We start from the raw sequence: 21663 nt of genomic DNA on the forward strand, positions 1-21663 counted from the left end.
TAGAGAGACAGACAGACAGAGACATAGGCAGAGGGAGAAGCAGGCTGCATGCAGGGAGCCCGACGTGAGACTCAATGTCCGGTCCCCAGGATCACTCCCTGGGCTGAAGGCGGCCCTAAACTGCTGAGCCAGAGGAGACAGATTTGTTCAACAAATTATAGTGGGTTGTTACTATGTTACTACTTGGCCAGACCTCCTGCCAAGTTGAGGTGATACAAAAGTGTCTAAGACTTGGTGTCTGTCACTCTATGGGAGACACAGACAAGGAGCTGATAGTTATAATACAGTGTCATAAGTGCAAGGAGAAAGACAGGATATTCTGGTAGGTCAGGAGAACCTTATAGGTTGTGGGAAAAAGCTTCCATGCTAAGCAGGAATGGTTTGGGGTATTCGGAGAATGGTTCTCATTCATGCAAATATCTGGAAGAAGTCTTCAGGGCCCGAGGTGCTGGGTCAGGCAGTACTTGTGAATACTGATTAGTCGCCTTTTGTTCTGGACTGATCTGCTTTCTTCTTTGCACTAGGCTATGGAGCACCGTATGGTTACAGCACAGCTGCCCCTGCCTATGGTATGTACACCATCTTTCTGATTTCTCCTCTTAGCAATGCTGTCACAGCAGTCTAAAGCACAGTTTGTATCCAGGGTTTCTTTAAATGAAATGGAGGATCTCAGACCTATTCATTCTAGTGACCCAACTTAAATTCCCTTTGAAAACGCCACAACCTTGTGGTTCTTGGTTTGGTTGGAGTTGCTCTTCTCTCTGCTTTGCCTGATTGAAGGACTGCTTGTTCTAATTGCCTGTTTCTGAACATACTGAAATTAAATATTTTAAGTAGTTCTTCTTACAGCCAACTTATACTCCATTCAAAGGCTACTGAAGGGCCATATCCGGTTTCCAGCTCAGCTGCTTGCCGGTTACATGGCTGCATTGAAGTTTCTGGCTTGAAACTGTCTAGGTGACTTGAGTTAGGGTTAGGAAATGTTCACTTCAAATTTGTAGCCATCATCTTTTTCCATAAATTTTGCCTTAGAGGTGACATAAATGGGCCCTAGCGTGGCGATGGGGTGTCACCAGCAGTGTTACTAAAGTGCTTACTGCACAAAGTCTGTGGTACATGTTATAAAATCCTAGGAGTGTCTCCTCTCCCTCCAAAAATAAAAAATAAAAGCATCTGCAGAAATGAACCTCAGTGGCCCTTTGGATAACTTTTGAATGAGGTTTATGTGGCAATGGAGGCAGTAGGTTTGGAGTCAGTGATATGCCCTTTTAGACATTTTCCCTAACTCAGGCGCTACATGTTATAGGTCAGCCATCTGCAGGATATTTGCCATTGGAGAAGAAAAGAGCATGTGTGTGCATGTGTGAGTGTGTATTGGTGTGACCCTGGGCTGGGCGTGCATGTGCATAGCGGGGAAGGACTTTGAATATCCTAGTACTTGTGGCATTAGTCCTCCACACGAGCCTCAGGACCCTTCATTATGCTTTCTCTCTTCATGCATCAGCTTTTCCATTTTTGTTCAGATGAAAATGATGGGTCCTTAAGACACTGCTAAATGGAAGCTTCATTTGATTTCATAACTGTAAAAAATAAGTAGAAAGTGAACTGTTTTACTACTTTCCCCATTAAGATAGACTGGAAAGATGTGGAGAAACTGCAAGGGTCAAACATTTGGGGTGAGTCTTCTCTATGGCAAAGTGCCACGTCTGGGGTTTCATCCTTGACCTGAATGTCTCCTCTGGAATGGTCAGGTTTGCTCAGGGCTTCCCCAGATTTCCCAGATTCTCAGATGTGGGGTACTTAGGAACTGAGAATGCATTCGAAAAACTGTTTTCACTGAGAATTTCTTATAAATTCAAATTCTCTAGCTCCTTTTGTTTTGGCCATTTGCCTTTACCATGCAGTCAACTTCTGGATATCCTGACCACCTCATCTCTCCTGTGAATTAGGTCTGGGCAGTTGATACAAGTACATTTTGACTCACTAGTCCCATTGTAGTATGTCTTGTGTGAGCGCCAAAGCATCTGCCTTCTAGGGCAGATTGTTAATTCTGTGTCTTTCTTTCAGACCTAGTTAAGTCTCACGTTCTTTAGTATAGGTTTACTAGAGCTCAGTTTTCTCTTTAGGTTTTAAGCTGCATTCATGTTTTTCCTCAATCTTTAATTTTTCTCTCTTGTTCCTCCCTTTCCTCTAACATTATACTTTCACCTTGCGGCCTCTGAGCCCTCATTCAGAAGGCTCTTCTCTTCCATGTGCCATATAACTGACTTCCAAAGCTGGTGAAATTTGATGCCCCCATTTTTCACATAAAAGATTTGGTTTTTAAATGTTACTGTGATGCCAACCTACTAAAACAATGCTTTATTTTGGCTGTAAGGTAAATATGTCTTTTGGCCTTTGTAAAGCTGTTGCATGTGGGGTAATTTCCCTCTGATCATCTGGTGCTCTTGAATACCTGCTGTTGCTGCTTTGTGATTTCTCCATAGGTTAAATACTAGAATAGAGATAGAGCAGATTTCAAATCATGCTTGAGTATGCAGAAGTTTGTGAGGCCACAAGAACTCGTTCATTACAAAATTAAGAAAGTAGTTAATCTTTCCAGATTTGCCATGCCAATACCAGTAGTAGCCATTAAGAAGACAAATACCTGGTCACAGCTCCAGTTGGAGCTTCTTTCTGAGGAGCTGAGACCTGCACAGAGAGCTGTGCTTTGGGTCTTGACAGTCATCCCTGTTTTTCTTATAATACACAATGTGCCAAATTGAGAATGATTATGGATTCCTAGAGTCCCTTTAGAATATTAATCAGTAGCATTGCTTTTGATCTTTAGAATTCATGGCCACTCACACAAATGAAATTGCTTTCTGAATATCATTCATCCTGTGATACAGCCATCTTAATTTAAAAATACTATCAAAATGTTAGCAATTTCAAAATAGGAGATCTGTGAGAGGTTTGTGGGTCTCCTCCAAAATGGTTCATGTTGACTGACTAATCTGGAAAAGGTTAATGATCAATGATTTCTGTAAGATATTTTTTTACCTGAAATTTTTATTGGATTATTAAACTTATTTGGAGTCCTCTCCGTTTCTTTTCTCTGTAGGTTTACCCAAGAGAATGGTTCTGTTGCCCGTTATGAAATTCCCAACATATCCTGTTCCCCACTACTCATTCTTTTAGCAAATGACAGAAGCTAATTCCTATTGAACAACAAATACAGTACAATACAGAATGTTAGAGAAAAAGCCTTTTTATCCTGCTTTCTTTGAACACATACTTGATCAAAATTATTTGTAAAGAACATCTTTCCTACTTTTTGATTTTAACAAATGCAAATTTAGTTCTCTAAAACTTGAAAACCAACAAAAAAGAAACTAGTTCTGTGAAACGGTACCTCATTTCCGGAAAATAACTTATACCAGCCCTTCTGTTCTAGGGAAATAAGTCTAGCAGTTCAAAGTTTAAGTTTTAAGAGGAGTATCAGATTATGTAAAATTTGTGAAGGATGTATAGAGTCTCAAACACTGATCACAAATAAACTGCTTTGTTGTAACACAGAGTACTGCCTGGTTCCTGATGCAGTCACTGATTCTTAGCTCTGATTGATATGTATTTGCCCCAGGGCACTTGAATTTGGGCTGTAGTTATTTTTTTTAATACAATAGAGACTTTTCTTTTAAACTTTAACTTTGTAAATATTGAAGTGTGTAATTAAAGCCAATAAAATATGGGTTTGAATATTGTTTTAGCTTATTATTTTTGATATGTTTTGGTATCAAATTATAAGGATTGAAAACTAATCAGTTAGCCCTAGAAACCCATTGATTTGTAAGGAAACTGCTAAAACAAAGCAAAAGGCAATTGTTAGTTCAAGCCAGTCTATTTACTTTGTAAGCCCTTTGTACAGCTGGACAAGGGCATTCCCATGATAAAGGTATGTTCTGTTATTGGAGCATTGCTTATTAAAATGATGGCACTACCCAGAGATGGGCAAGGAGGAATGTGATTAATTTAGTTTCCTAATTTCCAAGTTTTAAAAGAGAATAAATTAATCAATCAATCACCCTCTCTTGTTCTTGTGGCCTTCTTCACTCTGTAAGATACTGTGTTCACTTCCCTGGCTTTTTTCATGCAGATAGAAGATTAGCGATTTTTCTGGGATTCATTGAAAGGTCTCTTTTCCTCTTCAATTACATCAGAATCTAAAGCAGCAACAGGGTCCCCATAAATACTTGCTCTTCAATTGTCCCAGTTCTTGTTGAGTGCTGCTGTGAAAAGTGACAGGTTTCAGCCATGGGTCAGCATTTATTTTTAAGTTTTTCTTAAAATTTATCTGATTAAGCTGGTGAAAAACGATCAGTCGGTAACGTTGTGCTGTCCTGTAAAGGGTGCAGACCTGAGCCTTCCCCTGCATTCTCGCCTTGTTTGGAGAGCCTCTGATATTACTAGAAGGTAATGGTTTCATTAAGGTATTCACCCCCATGAAGGCACCAGTGTGGTCCCGTGTCGATATTTATAAGTTTCTGTGTCTTAAAAATGTTTGTTTTTAGTACAAATTAGCTTCTTTCTTTCCTCTTAAATTCTGTTTCTCAGAGCCAAATAGTGCCCATCAGTGAGAATGGGCTTCACAAAATAAGGCAAATTTATGTACCATATTTCTTTGGGACCACTAAATGAGAATGAGATAGGCAACTTAAAACAAATGTTAGTGTCATTTCTCAGATGTGGATTTATTATACAGTGGCTTGTTGCTTCTGCTCCTTGACCTTTAGTCTTTATTAGTGGTGGGTGATACTTTAATAAAACCTCATCACTTGCTAGAAATAGCTGTGAACTTACCATTCTCATCCTGTGCATTAGTGGCTAGACATAAACCAGAGGGCCCATTGCAGCTGGGAGTTGTCATGTTTCATTGATTCATTTTGCTGACCTATGGATGAAACAGAGCCATCACTGAGAAGAAAAAGCATGGCTGGTAATGTCCAGTTTTTATTAATTCAATATTTACAATAGTCCTCTCTGTGTTTGGAATACTATTAATTGGCAGCTGCAGCCAGATTGTTATTTGAAATTGATTGTCAAATTTGCATTCCAAGTTGGAATCTCCCTGGAGATTTCTCTTTAGAAAATTCTTTGAAGTAGCTGACTCAGCTTCATAATTTAACCCCTCTATGATGGTGAAAAGGGAGCTGTGCTGTTTTCCAACATGATGGCAGTCATTTCAAATGGTTTCTACCAAGTCTTTTTTTTTTTTTTAATTTTGTTGTTTGTTGGAAGTTACTAACCATGTTGTAAACCTGCCCAGTTGCTGCAAACTTTTACATTTCTCTGCTTTACTTAAAATAATTGAGCTGTCAAGTCCTTTGTTAGAAGTGGTAACCATGCAAGTTCAACTGTTTAAATTTTGTAATGAATTAAGTGTCCCCCTCCCCCCTTCTGCCCTTCCCACCCCTTCATTTTGTAATGAAAATTCCACTTACAGCTGAAAGAGCAGAGAAATATAAATGAAGCTCTTGGCTTCACCAAATTCTGTGACATTAACACCAAGTGTTGCTTCTCTGCTCTTTTCTCCACTGTAGGCGGTTTTTTCATTGACAGCCCCTATTGCCAGCCTCTGAGCGTCGCGCCACTTATTATTCACTTGGGCCCTCAAGATTTCTTCTCTGACTTCTAGAACCATCAGGTTGTCTGGCTTGAAATGGCAATTTCTGTTTTGGTCTTAAGAGCATTGTGACCCCCTGAGGCTTTCCAGCTATCAGATACACCACTCTGACACCTTCTTTTGGAAAGCAATGACTGAGCATTTTAAAGAAGAGCAATACTTTATTCAAAGCCACGGTGTCTGTTTTAAAACTTTTCCTTTGGAAACCTAGCAATATCTGTACTTAACCCCTCCTAGCGTAGTCTCTTGTCAGGGAGTTTACAGACCAGTGTAGAACTTCAGTATGTGAGCTGTGCTATCTCCTGACAGTTTTTAAACTTTTGTAGCACATAAATTGGGTAGTTGCATTCCTGACTGCGTCAGTTAGCGCTATTATAATTTCTCAGAGATAGGGGTCCTCCTTGAAGCCATATTCTTTGCATGGGGGTTGGTGCCCAATCAGGGATGTGGCCTGCAGCTTGGGTCCCTTCCGGTTGCAGGAGCACCCCCTCTCTTGTGCAAGGTAATTGGTCCAACAGATTCCCAACATACCTCATGCTGACTAGATGCAGTGCATGGTGCGTGCAGCAAGGAGTCCCAAGTCATTTGTAGTCTCTCTGAAATCGTTAACCTGGGAACAAACCACTGATAGATTTTTCTGCTATTAGCCTTTCCTTCTTTTTTTAAAATTTGGGTGAATGTGTGAAAATTATGAATCAGTCAGTCACCGTTATTAATTGAAGAGCTGGGAATACCTCGTTAATGTATTTTTAAAACTGGTGTTGGACCCTCTGTGTATTTCAGGTTAATACTTTTAAGCAGTTTTCAGCACGTTTATCTCACTTTATTCTCGTTCTCCTCGGACCTTCGTAGCCATATCACTTGTATAAAATAGGCTGAGATCTAGTGACTGTAAGCTGTGGTCTCAGTAAACAAAGGTAAGCTCTTTTATTTTCTGATTAAAGAGAAAACTAACTAAAAGTCAATAAACACAACGTGCATTTATGACAATCATACAGGATGTATTTGATCTCTCTTAGGTCTTATGTCATCATATTACCTTTAAAATTTTTATGATCTAAATGTAAAATAGTAATTTTCAGTATTTGTTTTAATACCCTTGTAATTACTTTTTATTCAAGAGAGACATTTCACTTTTACAAGTTAAATGTGTATATGTATGTAGAAACTTATGATATTACATATATGTGAATTACACACACGGACCTGTTTGAATAAAAGAATTTGGTGGTGGGAAGAGTTCACCTGAGAAGACTTTAACGTCAGGGCATTCTTTTGGCCAAAGTGCTAGAATTTCATAAGCAGCAAGATTGGTAACAGTGCTGGTAGGATCCATTTATATATGTAGCTGTTACACAAGCAGAGGATCAAAGTGCCAATTTCTCAAGGGGAGAAACTTCTCTGAGAAATGAAAATTTCTGATCTGTGTTGTATGCCCTAATACAACAGCAGCAAGAAGCCATAAAAAGAAAAAGCAATAGAAAATGAAAAAAACCCCAAAATATTAAGGTAACTATGGAAAAATATGTAATTAAGCTATTTGCAGAACCAACTTTGGCAAGACTCAGAATGGTAAATACCCAGTCTGCAGAGACCAAATAGACCTAAGGTAATTCATCTGTCTTTTCCAGGTTAGGTAGCTAGATGATTATTTCCCATCTTACCCAACCATCATGGAATTCATTTAAAAGATGTGAGGGTTAGGCCAAATATTTTAGTAAGGGTTTGCTTGATTTAGTGTGTTCCATCAATACATTTCATATGTGTTAGATGTTCTGTGCTGAGGCCGTATATGATATATAGAGATTAAAATGAATTTTATGTTTTATATGTCTCTAAGAAGCAGTTTTCTTTTTATTGCTAATTTTGAAGGTTGCTGGAACAACGTTTTTTCCCATACAGAATCTGTATGTACGGTGAAGGTGGCTTTGGCATCTATAAAAAGGTTGTATGAGGTCTAGCTGACTAGTACTACGCACATTCCAGTCCTCATCGAGCAACCAAGTGCCCATTATGTGCCAGGTCCTTCTCTGGGTACTAGTGAAACAGAGGCTCTGCCCAGTGAAAACATTTCAAGTCTGAGAGTCTAATTGTTGGTGGAATTGGGCTGATTATAAATATCATAGCTTAAGAGACAAATGATGCATTAGCAATGTCAAAAGATAATTAACTTGGTTAGTAGTTTATTTATAGACAATAATATAGGCCCTCTGATAATAAAATAGCCATCATTTGGAAATTCTCTCATTTTAAGTATTTCCCTGGCAGTTTTGAGAGCCTGAAACTAACTCTGGTTTATGTTCATGGACCTCTCTCCAAGTAAGTGAGTGGAATGAAATGAAGAACAAATATTCCACTCCTTTATAAGCAGTTTTTATAGTATAATGAAGACCAGAGTGGTTGCTTTAAACACTGGCCACGGAAAAAAAAAAAAACAAAACAAAACACTGGCCACATGTTTTCAATGACAAGTAAGAGGGATTTTATCCTTATAATCAATCCTTAATTATAACTTACCTGTTTATTAGATTTCTTTAATAACTGCAGTGGAGGCAAATCTTCAGTTGTGAGTTAGGAGAATGAACTAAGATTTGCAGGTGCACCCCACCCCTGCCCCCAGCAGTTAGATTTCTAGCAATTGAGAGTTCCTAAAGCAGAAAACAACCTGCTCTGTGAATGGGCCTCCTGTACCACCACCCACTCAGCACTGGCCAGTGCATCCTGGGGAGTGAGGGTGGGGTCTCTGTAAAGTCCTCAGAGCCAGAAAGGTTCTGCTGTATTTGCCTTGCAAACTACAATGATCTGATGCCATGTAGTGACCATCAGTTTCTCAGTGTCACTCCGAGACCTGGAAGGGAGATAGGTGGTAAATGAATGACAACCACAGTTAAGAAAGTACCTACTGGAGAGATAAGTTTCAGTATTGATATTTCTCTCTTGCAGTAACTAATAGAGCACAAGCTAGTAGTTATGTAAGAATGAGTCTCTTCCCTACTTCATTCCCTCTTCCAGAAAGACTGTTTTAAGTCAGGAATTCAACTTGAGTTAGTTGTAAGAATAGATATCCTTTCCCACATTATCATTTTAGGTAGGAGCTAACAGCTTCCATTGATACTTGAAGCAGTGATCTTTGGAGATTTAAAAAAAAAAAAATAGCTCCACAGTACAGATTAGGTTATGTAAGCTTTACAGCACAGCTAGAAATAGGGAATGGAAACCATGTGGGAATCTGGGCCAAAGTATTTCTCTCCCTCCAGCAAATTCCCCTGGGGCTTGGGAATTAGATGAGTTAATATACTTAAAGTGCTTTTTTGAGTGCCTGGTGCACAGTAAGTACTCAGTAAATGTTGACAGCTCCTACCACAGTTGGCTGAAGTGACAGAAGGTGTGTGAAGGAGGCAGCAAGACTGCTGCCAGGTAGCCAAGAAGCGAGTGCATGGTCTGCTCAGGGGAAGCTGCATTGGGTCAGTGGTACTTACAGGTTTGGGGTGCCCCCATACTTTGCGAGAGGACTCCTAGCAACTGGGGTCTAAACAGGAAGCCCAAAGCAAAACACTTGGTGAGAGAGGTAGTGTGGAGAGGTGGTGACAGGCCTCTACTGGCTGAAAAAGCTTGTGTTTCTGCTGTGGGGGTGAAATCATTGGCCAGTCTGCTGCCAGGGATTCGTAAATACTTGCTTTGGGATTTAAATGTGCTTAGAACTTCAAAAGGGCTGAGCTTAGAATATCACGCTGCTGATTCCAACTTTCCTACCAGTGCATTAATAAAAAAGAGGTGAGTGATTACAGCTAGCCCTGGAATCCAACATCCAGAGCTCACCACCAGTATTTGGCAGTAGAAAGCGAGTTATTATAAACCACAGAAAGAGGAGCCTGGGTAGCATGCATTGAAGGCCACTGACTCGGATGCTTCTCTGCATAGCATTCCTGCAGCTTCTGTCTTCCAGTTTCCTTCAAAACTTTGGAACAAATCAGCACTCATCACCACATGAGGCCTCCTCTGTGTGTTAATCTTAGAAAAAACACCTCGGCCTGCCCATCCATTTCTTTTTCTTTTCAGCAAAAGGAAAGTTTTTTTTTTTTTTTTCCTTTTGGTGAGACCGGGTCCCTTGGTTGAATATACAGCTTCCTGTTCCTTTCTGTGCTGAGGAAGAGTGGGCGAGTGTATCCCTGTCCTGGCAGGTGGTCCGCTAGGTGGGGGTTATAGATTGAGTTCTGTGATGCTCTAAATTTATAAAAACTCTAGACAGGGATTGAGCATTACCTTTAAAGGCAAATAAGATAGATTTGCATTATAATCAAGAGGCTTGTTTTTCCCCCTCTTTTAACGGTCCCAGGAATCTTTATTGTTTGCAATGGGAAAGTGAGAGGAGGGACAGCCCTGCCTCCAGGGGAAACTCCAAAGACCTACTCTCTTGCTGTAGCCCCAAAGCAAAGAGCTGTTTGTATAAAGTTCTGACAGCAGTTACCCCATCCCACAGCTGTGATTGGTGGTGGGATGGGCGTCTCACAGAGTCAGGCTTGAAGGAGGCCTTTTCTCTTTTTGCCCCTCCCCCCCTTGCCTGCCCCTTGCCCTTGACCAGCCCATTTTAATATCTGAATTCCTTCGTCCTTCTAAGCTGAGTCTTGGTTCTTCTTTGCAGAACTTTGCCATTTCTGCAAACTGTGCTGCCTCTGCTGGGGCGGGGGGGGGGGGGGGTGGTCTTGTGAAGATTGCTGCTATCTGCCCCGACAGCTCAGGGGAGACTGATTAGCATGTCTCCCCTCTTCCTGCCTCCTCCTCAGTGCTTCTGGCTGCACTGCCTCAGGGCCTGTCTCTCAGACTTCTAGATTTGCCTGCCTTGATCTTCTGTAAGGTTGGGATGAATGGTCTCTGCATTTACATGTCAGCTGAATGTTTCAGGTAATGAATTCAATAGTAGCTGTAGGTTTAAGCTATTTTGGGCTGTGGGCAGTAGATTGAAGGAGGAGGAACAGAAGAAAAAAGAGAAAAGGAAGAAATGCTCAAATTGCTCTCTTGTGTGGGCCAGGTACTCAGGCATTCTTCTCCAACAACCTTCTCGGTGGTGATGGTCTTCTTTTAAAGATAAGAGACTGAGGCTCAGAGTTAAGCGCTAGAGTTAGGAATGAAGCCCCACTCTGTTCGATTCCAAAGCCTCTTTCCACCATAGCATGCACCTGTGGGTGCCGTCTGGACGAAGGTGAGGAGTGCCACATGGCAGGAAGGATGTGCACAGGCAGTGGGCTGGGCCCAGCTGGGCCTCCCCTCCCTGGGTCTGGGTTCACGGGTTTCCTGTGGAAGCCAGGTTCTCTGACTTGAGGTTGGTCTTGACCAAATATCCTGGCCTCTTAAAAATAGGGCTATTTTCTGTTAGACCAATTGGATAAGATTGTTTAACAAACTGGGAAGATAGGCTAGAAGACTAAGGTGTGGCTGTGTGAACAAAGGAAGTTCTTGTATTTCAAGCTTGTTCGAGAATTTGAGGTCTGTGCTTCCATTTAGCTGATGCTTTCTGAGGCTAGGCTCTGTCTGGCCTGAGATTGGTGATGGGGATGCCTTAGAAGATTTGAGCCAGACTCTAAAGCCTGGCGAGGTTTTGACTCACGGGGTAGAAGGAAGAGGGACCTGGAGGGATGGCAGCCCAGGTTTGAAGTGTGCGGAGGATGTCCCGGTGCTAAGCAGAGCGGGGGCAGTGGCACATTGCAGTGGCCTGTTCCAGTCATCAGGACTCTCCCTGGACTGGGCTTCAGGACAGGCTGCCAGCCTAGAGGAAGCAGGCAGCCCTCTAGGTTGGGCTGTGCTTGGAGAGCCCTGCTGGGGTGGCTTTGAGGTCTCTGAATTACTGCCTGTGAGCCACCCTGCTGACTTGTCAGAGTCTCCCTGCAAACCAGGTCAGCAGCTCCTTTGCTGACGAACTGCCCCCTGGGTCTCTGCTTGGGGATGGAAGCAGAATCCCATCCAGGGAAGGACAGCCGTCCCTCAGGGCCCTTGGCAGTTGGCCGTTGTCTCTGCGCCAGCTGCCGAGATGCTGGAGTAGAGTAGGAGGAAGGCACTGTTTTAACTCGGCCGCATGAGTTCCAGGCCAGTGACTTGCATGTGAGGAGAGCGACACTAGCTGGCAGCTGTCTGTCCCCGCCCCGCCCCTACAGTTTGGTAAAGTTGCAGCACGCAGCTCTTATTCCCACTGTGCAGATGAGGATGGTGACCTCATCCAAATCACCCCTCCAAATCACCAAGCTTGTTTGTGGTAAAACATTGTAGCTCCTAATAAGTGAGTTCATAACCACACAGAAGAAATAGCATATCTTCCACTGTTTTTGGAGTTAACAGAAGTCCTTTCTTAGGGATGAGATTTGAATTAGACCTAGAAATGATCTCCTTTTACAGCTAAGGAAATGGAGGCTTAGCCACAGTGATTTGGCCCAAATTAAACAGCCAGTGGCTGTGCCACCTGTCCTGATAGCGTCCTGATAGCCCTGTGTGCAGCCCGCGTCCGCCTGCCTGGTCACCCCTCTGCTCTGGGATGCATTCCGCGTACCTTTCCTCCACACTTCTGGGTGGTTTGAAACAAAATAAGCAAAAACCAAGGATCCCCTTCCCTCCCCCACCCCCACCCACCATGTGGGAAAAAATCCAGATGTCAGGTTTATTAGTCTTTGTCTGGCTCTTTTGGAAAACCTTTGGTGAGCTCACCCCTGGGCGGGGGAGGGTGGGGGTGGGGGTGGGGGTGGGGTGGGGGGAGGATGGACTGGTTAGCCTGGGGCCGGGGCAGCCTGTTACATTGCTGCTCTTGCCACCTGCACAGCTGGGTATTTCCACACCATCTCTTTGGACTGTAACAGAACTCTGTAATCAAGTGCAAACCAGTGATTGCTGTTGGAGAGACCTCCCCAAGGGTTGGTGGGGGTGTGGTGTGCTGTTAGAAGTATACTTTTTATATTTGGCTTCATCCATGTTTTGGCTGCCCTCTGTTGTCTGTCCCTGCCTAGGCCTGTCATTGTGCGCTCCAACCAAAGGGGTCGCCCTCACAATGGCACATTGCCCTCTGAGTGCTCTGATGCTGGGATCTTATTGGACCCTTCCATTATGGAGGTGGTCTCAGAAGTTGCTCAATGTTCTAACCCCCCTCATGTCTTTAGAGGCTATAGTAAAGGAAGTATTGTGGACATTTAGGAGGTGAGAAACCTCTGGAAGGTGGCACCTGGGGAACTCTGGGAAGCTGAAAGCCCCTCAAAATGAGATTCATTGAGGCTAGTGAAGGAGAGACCTGGGAAGATCATGGACCTACCCATTAGCTATTTTAAAGGGTTACATTTACTTGTGTGTGGCTCCAGAAGGGTAAAGGTAGTTATAGGAAGCCAGTTGGGCAATTTGGGCTAATGTGTGCCTCCCATGATGACAGGGCTGCCCCTGGGAGATTTGCTGTGATGAGAAAGGAGGCCCTTGGTACCAGGAGTGTTTAAGCAAGCCAAATGTTTGTGCATAGTGCAGAGGAGTTTCTGCCATGGGGTATCACATTTGGTCAGAACACTGATGTGTTTGCAGACACTACCAAGACCGTTTCTACCCTCTTGGGAATATGGATTCATTGAGAAACCTTCACTGTCACCTACTGATATTTACCAGGCTCTGTGTGGAAGGAACAGCTGGAGAAAATATCAGATTTTCAGCTTAGACAACTGAGTAGAAGGTAAAACTGCCAACCAAGATAGGATGCACAGGAAGAGGGAGGAGGTGCTCAGGGGCTTGAACAGATCAGTTGTCTTTAACTCTGGCAGGCCCCACACTCAGTGCAGGACCTAGGCCTGTGAGGAGGCTGAGAACCTGAGCGGCTCTGACAGGAGTGGCAAAGGCTTCCCTTGAGACTGATCCAGGGGCTGGATGGGAGTCTGCTGGGAGGGTCGTGAGGAGAGCTTCCAAGAAGGTGGGGGGCGGCGGCACAGGGTGTGCACAGCAGGGGCACAGCCTTGTGGAGCAGCACAAAGTTACTTGCTGATAGGAACTGGGATGGTCAGAAGGGTGAAGTGGCAAATGGGATGTGTAATTTGGAGTCGTTTGGGGGAAAACCCTGGGTATTGTGCCCTTCAGTGATTATCCTCTTCCAAAATGGTGAGAGAATCCTAGAGGGTTGATTTAGATAGCTGGATGGGGAAGGACGTGAGGCAGGAGGCAGAGGCTGCTACAGATGCAAGAATGGTGTGTCTCTTCATAGGCCAAGCTCCTCACCTGGACTGAGCGGGAGGGTGGACCTGATGGCACCCAGTAGGGGGCCAGGGAACCACACACTCATTAAGGGTAGCCGGGGACCCGCCCAAGCACGTCTGTCTCCCAGGCCTCCGTTCAGGAGGTCAACTGAGAGGACAGTGGCACTTGGGGCCAAGATGGGGAAGGTGAGGGAGGCTGGGCAGGAAGGAATGATGGAGAGGCTGGGAAATGGGGGTTTGGTGGCCCAAGTCCTCCTCGGCATGGGGTTATGAGCCCTCTTGTGCTCTTTGGGAAGTATCTCTTTGACAGTGGAGAGAGGTTTGCAGGCTCCTGGGTCAGCATCTTCCCTTCCCCAGTTTTCACAGGTCTGCTCTGCTGGGTTTGCCAGTCAAGGGGAGTGACGGGTACTGGGTGTTAATTCGTACAGTGGACTTCTTCTTCTTCTTCTATTTTTTTTTTTTTTTTCTTTTAAAGAAGTGTTTTGATTTCTTTACCTGGGCCAGGTCTGGAGCTCACTGGAGTCAGCATCTATAAAACATGGTGTTTAGCTGTGGGAAGTTGCAGACTGGCTTTACAGAGTACTTGAAAGAGGGCAGAAACACCATGTAAGATTTCTGTGTCTAGCTCAGGCCTGCCACCTGTTTCATACTGAACAAGTGGCAGGAGGAAGCAAGAGGAGTCCAGGTGAGTTTCTGCACCCCTCTTACCTCTAGCTCTGTTGGGGACTAAGGCTAAGGAGGCATCTGTGGTTCTGAACCTTTAGGTCAGAGCTGTGAAAGGTTACAGGGGCCCTGAGACACCCATCCCTCAGCCTTTGGGGTGGCTAGGAACCCAGGGTCAAATATCTCCAACTACAAGCAGCCTTGTCTTTTTATACCAGCTGGGATCCCAGACATCCCACCTGTGTGCGTCATAATGTGGAAATATATGGGAGCACTGCCTTAGCCCTGGTATTGACAGACTTTCTGGAAAGGGCCAAACAGGAAATCTTCCAGGCTCTGTGGACCATTCACTCTCATGGCTACTCAGCTCAGTTGTGGTAGCATAAGAGCAGCCAGAGACAACAGTGCATAAGCAAATGTGGCCTGGTCCAACAAACTTTAAAAAAACAGTAACCCCACAGTAGGTAATGAGCCCTGTTTTGCCAACCTGTCTTAGACTGTAGAGACTCCTCACCCCTTGGTTTATTCATGACTGGAAACTTCTTCCACCTGCTGCTTGGCTCATCTACCTTCCCACAAGGGCCTCCTGAGAGCATCTGTCCTGTGTGAGTGCTGAGGAGGAAAGGGCAGTCCTGGCCCATAAGGACCACAGGTTTTGTGTGTGTGTGTGTGTGTGTGTGTGTGTGTGTGTGTGTTGGGAGGGGGCAGGATGCATTGACAGGTGAGAGCAAAATACAGAGCAGAACAGGACTTGGGGAAGTCCAAGGTGATGGGGCCCCGAGGAGAGAAGAGGCTCAGGTGTCAATCAGGAGGGCCTTAGGAAGGAAGCTGCTCTGGAGGAGGGTGTGTGAACACCAACAACAGTACAGTCATGTGAGCATGTTGGGCCCGGCCTGGGAAGGGCCGAGGGCCAGGCTAGAGCATGGACCTCATTCTCTGGGTGCTGCGGAGCCAGTGAGATGTTGCGTTCAGACAGTAAACTGAGCACAGATGCATTTTAGCAACATCACTCTGGTTGTGGAAGGCCAGACCTGTGATTACAAATGGTATCTTGGGTTTTGTCTAGACTTTTAAGGCAAGAATTAGGTTGGAGTTGGTAATCAAGTGGAGGGAGAGGCCCAGACTTGTTGGTTTTTCTGGCCATTGGCTTTGGGGGCCAGGGAGCACACTTTTTTGACTTTCAGGCTTTTTCCCTTGCTGTCTGTCCTAAAGATCATTTAAATATTCGGTCTCAAACCAGAGTTAGATTTTGGCCTTGTGTGAGGGTAAAAATGAGCTCCCCCTTCCTTCAGAATTGAGTTCAGGGCAGGAGCGCTTCACTTCCTGTCTGCATGTAACCAGTGCACAGAACAGGACTTCAGAGAAGCACAGATGATGGGTGGGACTCTCAAGAAGCCCACACACGACTGCCACACGCGACTTTAGCCTGTGTGTAACAGGCTAAAGCCAGCACTGCTCAGGTGCATCACAGACCGCCGGAGGCCAGGCCTTCTGTCGGGTGCAGGGGAGATTGAGGTGAGTCACTCGTGGTGCCTGCCCCAAGGTGCTCAATGTAGTTGGGGCGATGAAAACAGTTATGAATATATATAGTGCTTTCTACTTTCCACACCTGCCTCCCACCCCCACCCTGGGGTTTCTAGGCAGGTGAAGGGAGCCACTGTATGTTGAGCATTGGTGACATGCCAGGGCCCAGGACTGGGAGCTGCCCATGTTCTCCTCTGGTGAGGAGGGGGCTGTGTGCTTGACGTGCAGTGACAGGAGCTACCGGGAAAGGGCCCTTGGGGACTGCAGAAAGACCATCTGGCCTGACTGCTGCATGGAAGCCCTGCAACAGGCACAGGGTGGGAGGCGAGGCACGTGCCTGTAGCCCCGCAGCTGGGAGGTGTGGTGCCAGCTGGCAGCCTTGCACGTATGGGGAGGCATGTGGACTGCCAGCACCCTGGTCCCCTGGAGACCCAGTCAGCAGGTGAGGGTTGGGTGCTGCCCTGGGCAGGTGGGCCTGGCCTTGTGCGGGAGGTTGACTTTGGAAGGTGCTAGGATGTGGTACCCAGAAATCACTGAAAACCTGGGGACTGTGCTGCCTGCTGAGGGAGCCGTGTCTGGTCATTGCTGGACTCCAGCAAGGGTTACGGGAGCCCTCGGGGAGCTGTGCCTCCAGGGCCTGTTGGATGCCAGCCTTGGGCTTGCCTTCTGTGGAGGGAGGGCGTGCCTCTTGGAATTTGGTGCCAGGGCTGAGGGGGCTTTCGTGCTCTGACAGTCGGTGCGCCATGTTTCTGAGGAGCACTCCTGGTGTTTGCCGGAGGGGTCTGTGGCTCAGGGAAAGGAAAGGACAAAGGTGGGGCGGCTGGCATGATGGTACCTGGGGTGGCTGTGCCTCAAGCAGCTCCATCCTGCCCTGTGGCTTGGGCCTCAGAGGGAGGCTGTCAGCGGTGGGGCCCAGGCACTTGCCTCTCCTAGCACACAACTCCTACTTAGGGACACAGATGGTCAGAAGGTTCTTTTTTTTTTTTACTCTAACGGAAGTATTTCTGTTCTGAAAAGTTACGTTTGTTGCTAACAGAGATGAAGGGAGGGACAGAGGAGTTTCAGGTAGCTCAGAAGACCCTTGTCCATGTGTGATTTGTTAGGTTGCATTTTAAGTGTCCAGCCTCCCCCCCCCCCCCCCCCCCCCCCGACTTCTCCAGTCTGAGCACTGCTTAGTTTTGGTTTGGTGGGTCACTGGCAAGACACAGTGCTCCAGACAGGCTCCCTCCTTGATACGGGTCACAGTGTCAGCCTGCCTGAGGTCATGAGGCCACCCGCCAAGCTGGGACTGGCCTGACTGCCCAGATACTTCATCTGCCCTGTCTATCCTGTCGGGTCAGGAGTGCTGCCATTAGATGCTCCCCTCCCTGAGCGGCATGGCGTCTCGTGGGCTGGCAGGGTCATAGCGCACCCCTTCTTTGTCGAGGGGACGCCAACATCTCCCAGTTCTCTCGCTCACTGACTGTAGTGGTTTCTCAGTGTGGGGCCTGCTGTTTCTTGCTACCTTTCTTGGAGAGGAAGGCCTATATCTAGAGACTCAGCCAGGGAGGCTAATTACAGGCAGCCTCAAGGCCTGTGAGCGCCTTACTTCCGGCACCTTCCAGGAATCCCAGGTGTCTCTGGCTCACGTGTGGGCTCCCAACTCCCGATGCCCTTCCTTCCCAGGGGCTTGAGGAAGCAAAGTGAACACTTGCTTGAGGTGGGAGTCTTCCGCGTTTGTCTCCCTTGTTGTCTGGTGACCTGCGTGGGGCAGACTTCATCTACTCTGGCTCTCAGCAGGCTCACCTTGTGGATTTCCCCTAGGTGTTTCTCAGCTCAGGCCGTTCACCCAGGGAGCAGCCTGCTTGCTGGCCTGAATGGCTGCTGGGGGCCCGGCCACACCTTCGGGAGAGGACAGCCCCTTGAGGTAGCCCTAACTAGGGTGAGGGCAGTGAGGCAATGCTCCCCGGTTTGCATCCCATGCAGTGTAGCTCCCTCAGAGAGGGGCCTACAGGATGCATTTCCTGCCCCAGGCAGCTAGCTTAGAACCGGAGCCCACGGCTTTTGGAGAAGGAGCTTCCCTCCTAAAGGAGTAAGTAAGTGGCCCTGCTCAGCCTCAGCCCCAGGGTGGGGAATTCCAGAGGTACAGAGGAGCCGAGTGAGTATAGTTGTGGGGAGAAAACCTATCCCTACTGCACGGTTACACATGTGACATTGGACTTCTGGCTGTAGCTTGGTCTCACTCTGGTCTGGTGATGACCTAGGTAGCTTTTAGAGATCAATTTAAAATTCCTATCTGTATCTATTTACTGTTCTTTCTGAATACACAAGTGTAAATAGTATAATTTGCAGTGCAAAGTCCTTGGCAATAACTTTATGTTGTGTATTATGTCGAAAACCTTGGCAAACGCAACCACCACGGCTTGTCCTTCCCCTCTGGGGCAATGATCCCATGTAGGACTCTGAACGTGAAACCTTCGGCGTGGTTGAAGCAGCGGCCTGCGTGTGTGGACAGTCACCAGTGCCTCGCCCAGAGATGCCTGGCCTTCATCCAAAGGGACTCTCTTCCACTCCACCACCCACACTGCGGCTCTTCCGCACTGACTATGTTGGACTTTGCCATAGACTGATCCTCTTGTCTGGCTGCTGCAGTTTGTCTGTAATGCCCTGACATGTTGCATTCTCCCCATTTGGATGAATAAAAATAAAAGCTTCTGTCTTAAACAGCAGTGGACTAAGTGAAGACTGTCACTTTGTGAAATGGTCAAGTGCAGGACCGTTTTCCTGGTCCCTATGACTCTGGTTCAGATCACGCAGCAGGTTCTTCCTATCACACAAAGGCATGAGGGGCCAAGGCCTGTTTACTGTCCCTAACAACTCTTTGTTTCTTCTCTGCTAACGGAGCAAAAAGTTTACTGAACCTGAAATCTGAGCCTGGCACCGTGACCTAGCAAGTGGTGAGTCATGGGTGTTGAGTGAGGGCTGAATTCTAAAGCTTAGAATTCACTGGGGGCTTTTCACACACCTTAGTCTTCTGCTCACACCCTTTCCCCAGGGCTGGCAGTCCCCACAAATGACACATCGGGACACTAAGGCTCACCGGGAAATGTATAGAACTTCTAGATGGTAACAACAATTTGTAGCCAAAACTGAAGCTCTTCCCCCTTCGGGAGGGTCCTGCAGTGGATCTGCCTCGGGCCTGCTGCTGCCCACCAGGTAAGTGCCACCACAGGGTGGACGGAGACACTGGGGGTCCCTGCACGCTGGCCTGGGCCCACCACTGCTCCCCTGCCCCCCTGCCCATCATGAGCACAGGGGACAGCCTGTTGAGGTGAAAGGGGGGGTGGGCACACTGTTCGTGCTGGGGGCCCCGGAAGAGGGGGAGGTGGCGGCAGCTCCTGGTAGGGCAGGATCTTGCGAGCACAGCCAGCCTTCCACCTTCCACCTTCCACCTTCCACCTTTACTTACAAATCTAAGAATATCCTGATCTGACAGCTGGAGGGAACAGTATGCACGAAGACGACCAAGAGCTTACAGCACCCAGCAGCTCCTAGGACACAGAGGAGGACACCTGAGAGATGAGTGCCGGGTCCAAGGTCACAGCCTGGCAGCCTGGATTTGCCCCCCTGCACCAGTGTGCATGTGTGCCTTCTGCAGTGAAGTGCTAGGAGGTCACGCACCCACAGCTGCCCTGCTGGCTGTGGTGTTTGTTAGAGACCTAGGGCCTGTGCCGCGAACCTGTGTGTCCTATCTCTTCACCTGTAAGATGGGGAAAGGCTGAGCTTTCCATCTGCTGTGGTCCTAATCCCTGCTCCTGCTTCATCTTTTTTGACCCCCTCTCCCCAGAAGGGTCAGGAGGGGGCCCACGGTCAGACTCAAGCCCATCTGAGCAGGGGAAGCACTCTAACACTGAATGTCCACCAGACTGAGGAGGATAGAATTCTTCAGGTCACAAGGGACCTGTGTCACCTGCTTACTCCATGCTGCATGGAACCAGATTTTCACAACAGTTGGGTCAGTCAGAGCTGGGAGTGGTGTTCTCAGCTTATTTTTAGCTCCTGGGGATTTTCTTTTCTTCACTCCTGCCACGGACACTGGAAATTCAGAACAGACGGGGTGGCAGCAGTCCTGCAAGACTGAGGAAGGTGTCTCCTCCCCGCTGGGAATTACCACCAAGGCTCTGGGGTTCAGTGGTCCCTGCTTAGTCTAGTCCATCCAGCCTGTTGTGTATTTTCACTGACCTTTCCAGCAGCCCTGAGCACGCACCGTCTGGGAAGAAATGCGGCCACTATCAGAACCAGGATCTGAGTTTTCCAGCACAAAGCCTCATGCTCTAGCCCCCTGCACAGCCCTCGGCAGTATCCCCACCCACCTCTGAGTCTGCTCCCGCTCTGGGCACCAGCAGCTTCCCCTTCACCAAATCCAGTGAGCCCTTTCTGGTCCTGCCCTCGCTCTGATGCAGAGCTTGCTCCTTTCCCTCCAGATGGCCCAGCCTTCCTCCGTGGCCGTTTCTCCTCAAATGGCACTTCTAGGCCTGCAGCCGGCTGGCCCCGGCGGTCTGTCCATTCTGTGCGGTCTCAGCCACTCTTCTCACTTCAGCTAACCTGCCAGAGCGGGGCTTCACCACACGGGGTGACGGTTCTACCCGGGGATGTGAAGACCTTTCTAGTGCCAACCGGTGGGACGTGGTGAGGGATGTTGCTAACCAGCTGTAGGCGCAGGACAGCGCCTCACAACAAAGGACGGTCAGTAGTGGTGACGCTCTGAAACACTATGGTAGAGCTGCCGGCACAAGTCCTGAGCATCTGTGGCTCCTGGGTACATCCCAGCCATGTTTTCCTTGACTGTCTCGAGTCCACACACCAGGAGCTCCGTTTCTCTCCCTGTGTGTCCTCCCCTCCCTCCAAGTTTTGACGACTCTCCAGGAACTGTCTCCAGTCTGGCCTATTTTTTCATCTCTTTAGACTAAATCTTTCTTGCAACTTTTCTTCCTAAGGACTGCCAGGGCACTTACCCAACTTTTTAAAAGCAAGTTGGCCTAAAACCCTGTAGTCGTTCCCTTGACCTTCAAACTGCTTGGCCTGGGTGGCCTCAACCTTATCCAGTGCTAACTACCCACTGCTTCTTCCGGCTAAACATCTTGCCGCCTCTCTACCCGGCAAACCCCTTGGTCACGGTGAAGACGCTTCACACTGCTTCATCTCCCTTGCAAATACACAGCCCTCCCTGTCCCCACAGGAGCCCATACACCTGTTTCAGTAGGTTTCTCAGTCTGGGTCTTCACAGCACGAGCGGACCTCGCTGAGAGCAGGGCCCATTGGAATCACCTGAGGCCTCCTGTTTCCTGGGCTGACTGGCAGATGGACTTCTTTCTCTGGGGTGGGCACAGCTGCGACATGAGGATTTCTGCAGAGTCCCTACACTTCCCAACACCAGGACCCTTGGGATCAGAAAAGCCTAGAGCAAGCTGGCCTTTCTGGATTCCTGCCCCCGCTGGCCAGAAGTAGATTCTCCAGTCTGTGAATGGCAAAGGGATCCCAAATGTGCCCTGGAGCTGCTGTCCTGGGCTCTGCAGGGCACCTGCCAAGGCCCAGGCCCCTCTAGGCACTTGCCCAGCTTCAGTGCAGTGG

General features: G+C 47.3%; 1 protein-coding gene and 1 long non-coding RNA gene across 9 annotated transcripts in view; one reads left to right on the forward strand and one right to left on the reverse strand.

Annotated features, from left to right (window-relative positions):
• The window catches only part of STRBP (spermatid perinuclear RNA binding protein), a 146835-nt gene extending 128074 nt beyond the window's left edge, over nt 1–18761 (forward strand). For 4 of the 8 annotated variants that reach the window (XM_038549431.1, XM_038549429.1, XM_038549432.1 and 1 more), the window contains 2 exons: nt 525–569; nt 3104–3738. In XM_038549431.1, the coding sequence (XP_038405359.1) occupies nt 525–569; nt 3104–3180 (122 nt within the window). In that variant the 3' untranslated portion in view covers nt 3181–3738. Of the gene's footprint in view, nt 1–524; nt 570–3103; nt 3739–6445; nt 6580–13207; nt 13353–14370; nt 14552–18490 lie in introns of those variants that run through there. The other 4 variants (XR_005365016.1, XR_005365015.1, XR_005365014.1 and 1 more) reach the window with 4 other exon arrangements.
• On the reverse strand, nt 6–6267 carry LOC119873379. Its single transcript, XR_005365019.1, has 3 exons — nt 4840–6267; nt 4065–4268; nt 6–1580 (listed from the first exon to the last, which is right to left on the reverse strand). It is a non-coding gene; the product is annotated as an uncharacterized LOC119873379 (long non-coding RNA).
• Nucleotides 18762–21663: the final 2902 nt, after the last annotated feature.

The sequence above is a fragment of the Canis lupus genome, chromosome 9, assembly GCF_011100685.1.
Source record: "Canis lupus familiaris isolate Mischka breed German Shepherd chromosome 9, alternate assembly UU_Cfam_GSD_1.0, whole genome shotgun sequence".
NCBI lineage: Eukaryota > Metazoa > Chordata > Mammalia > Carnivora > Canidae > Canis > Canis lupus.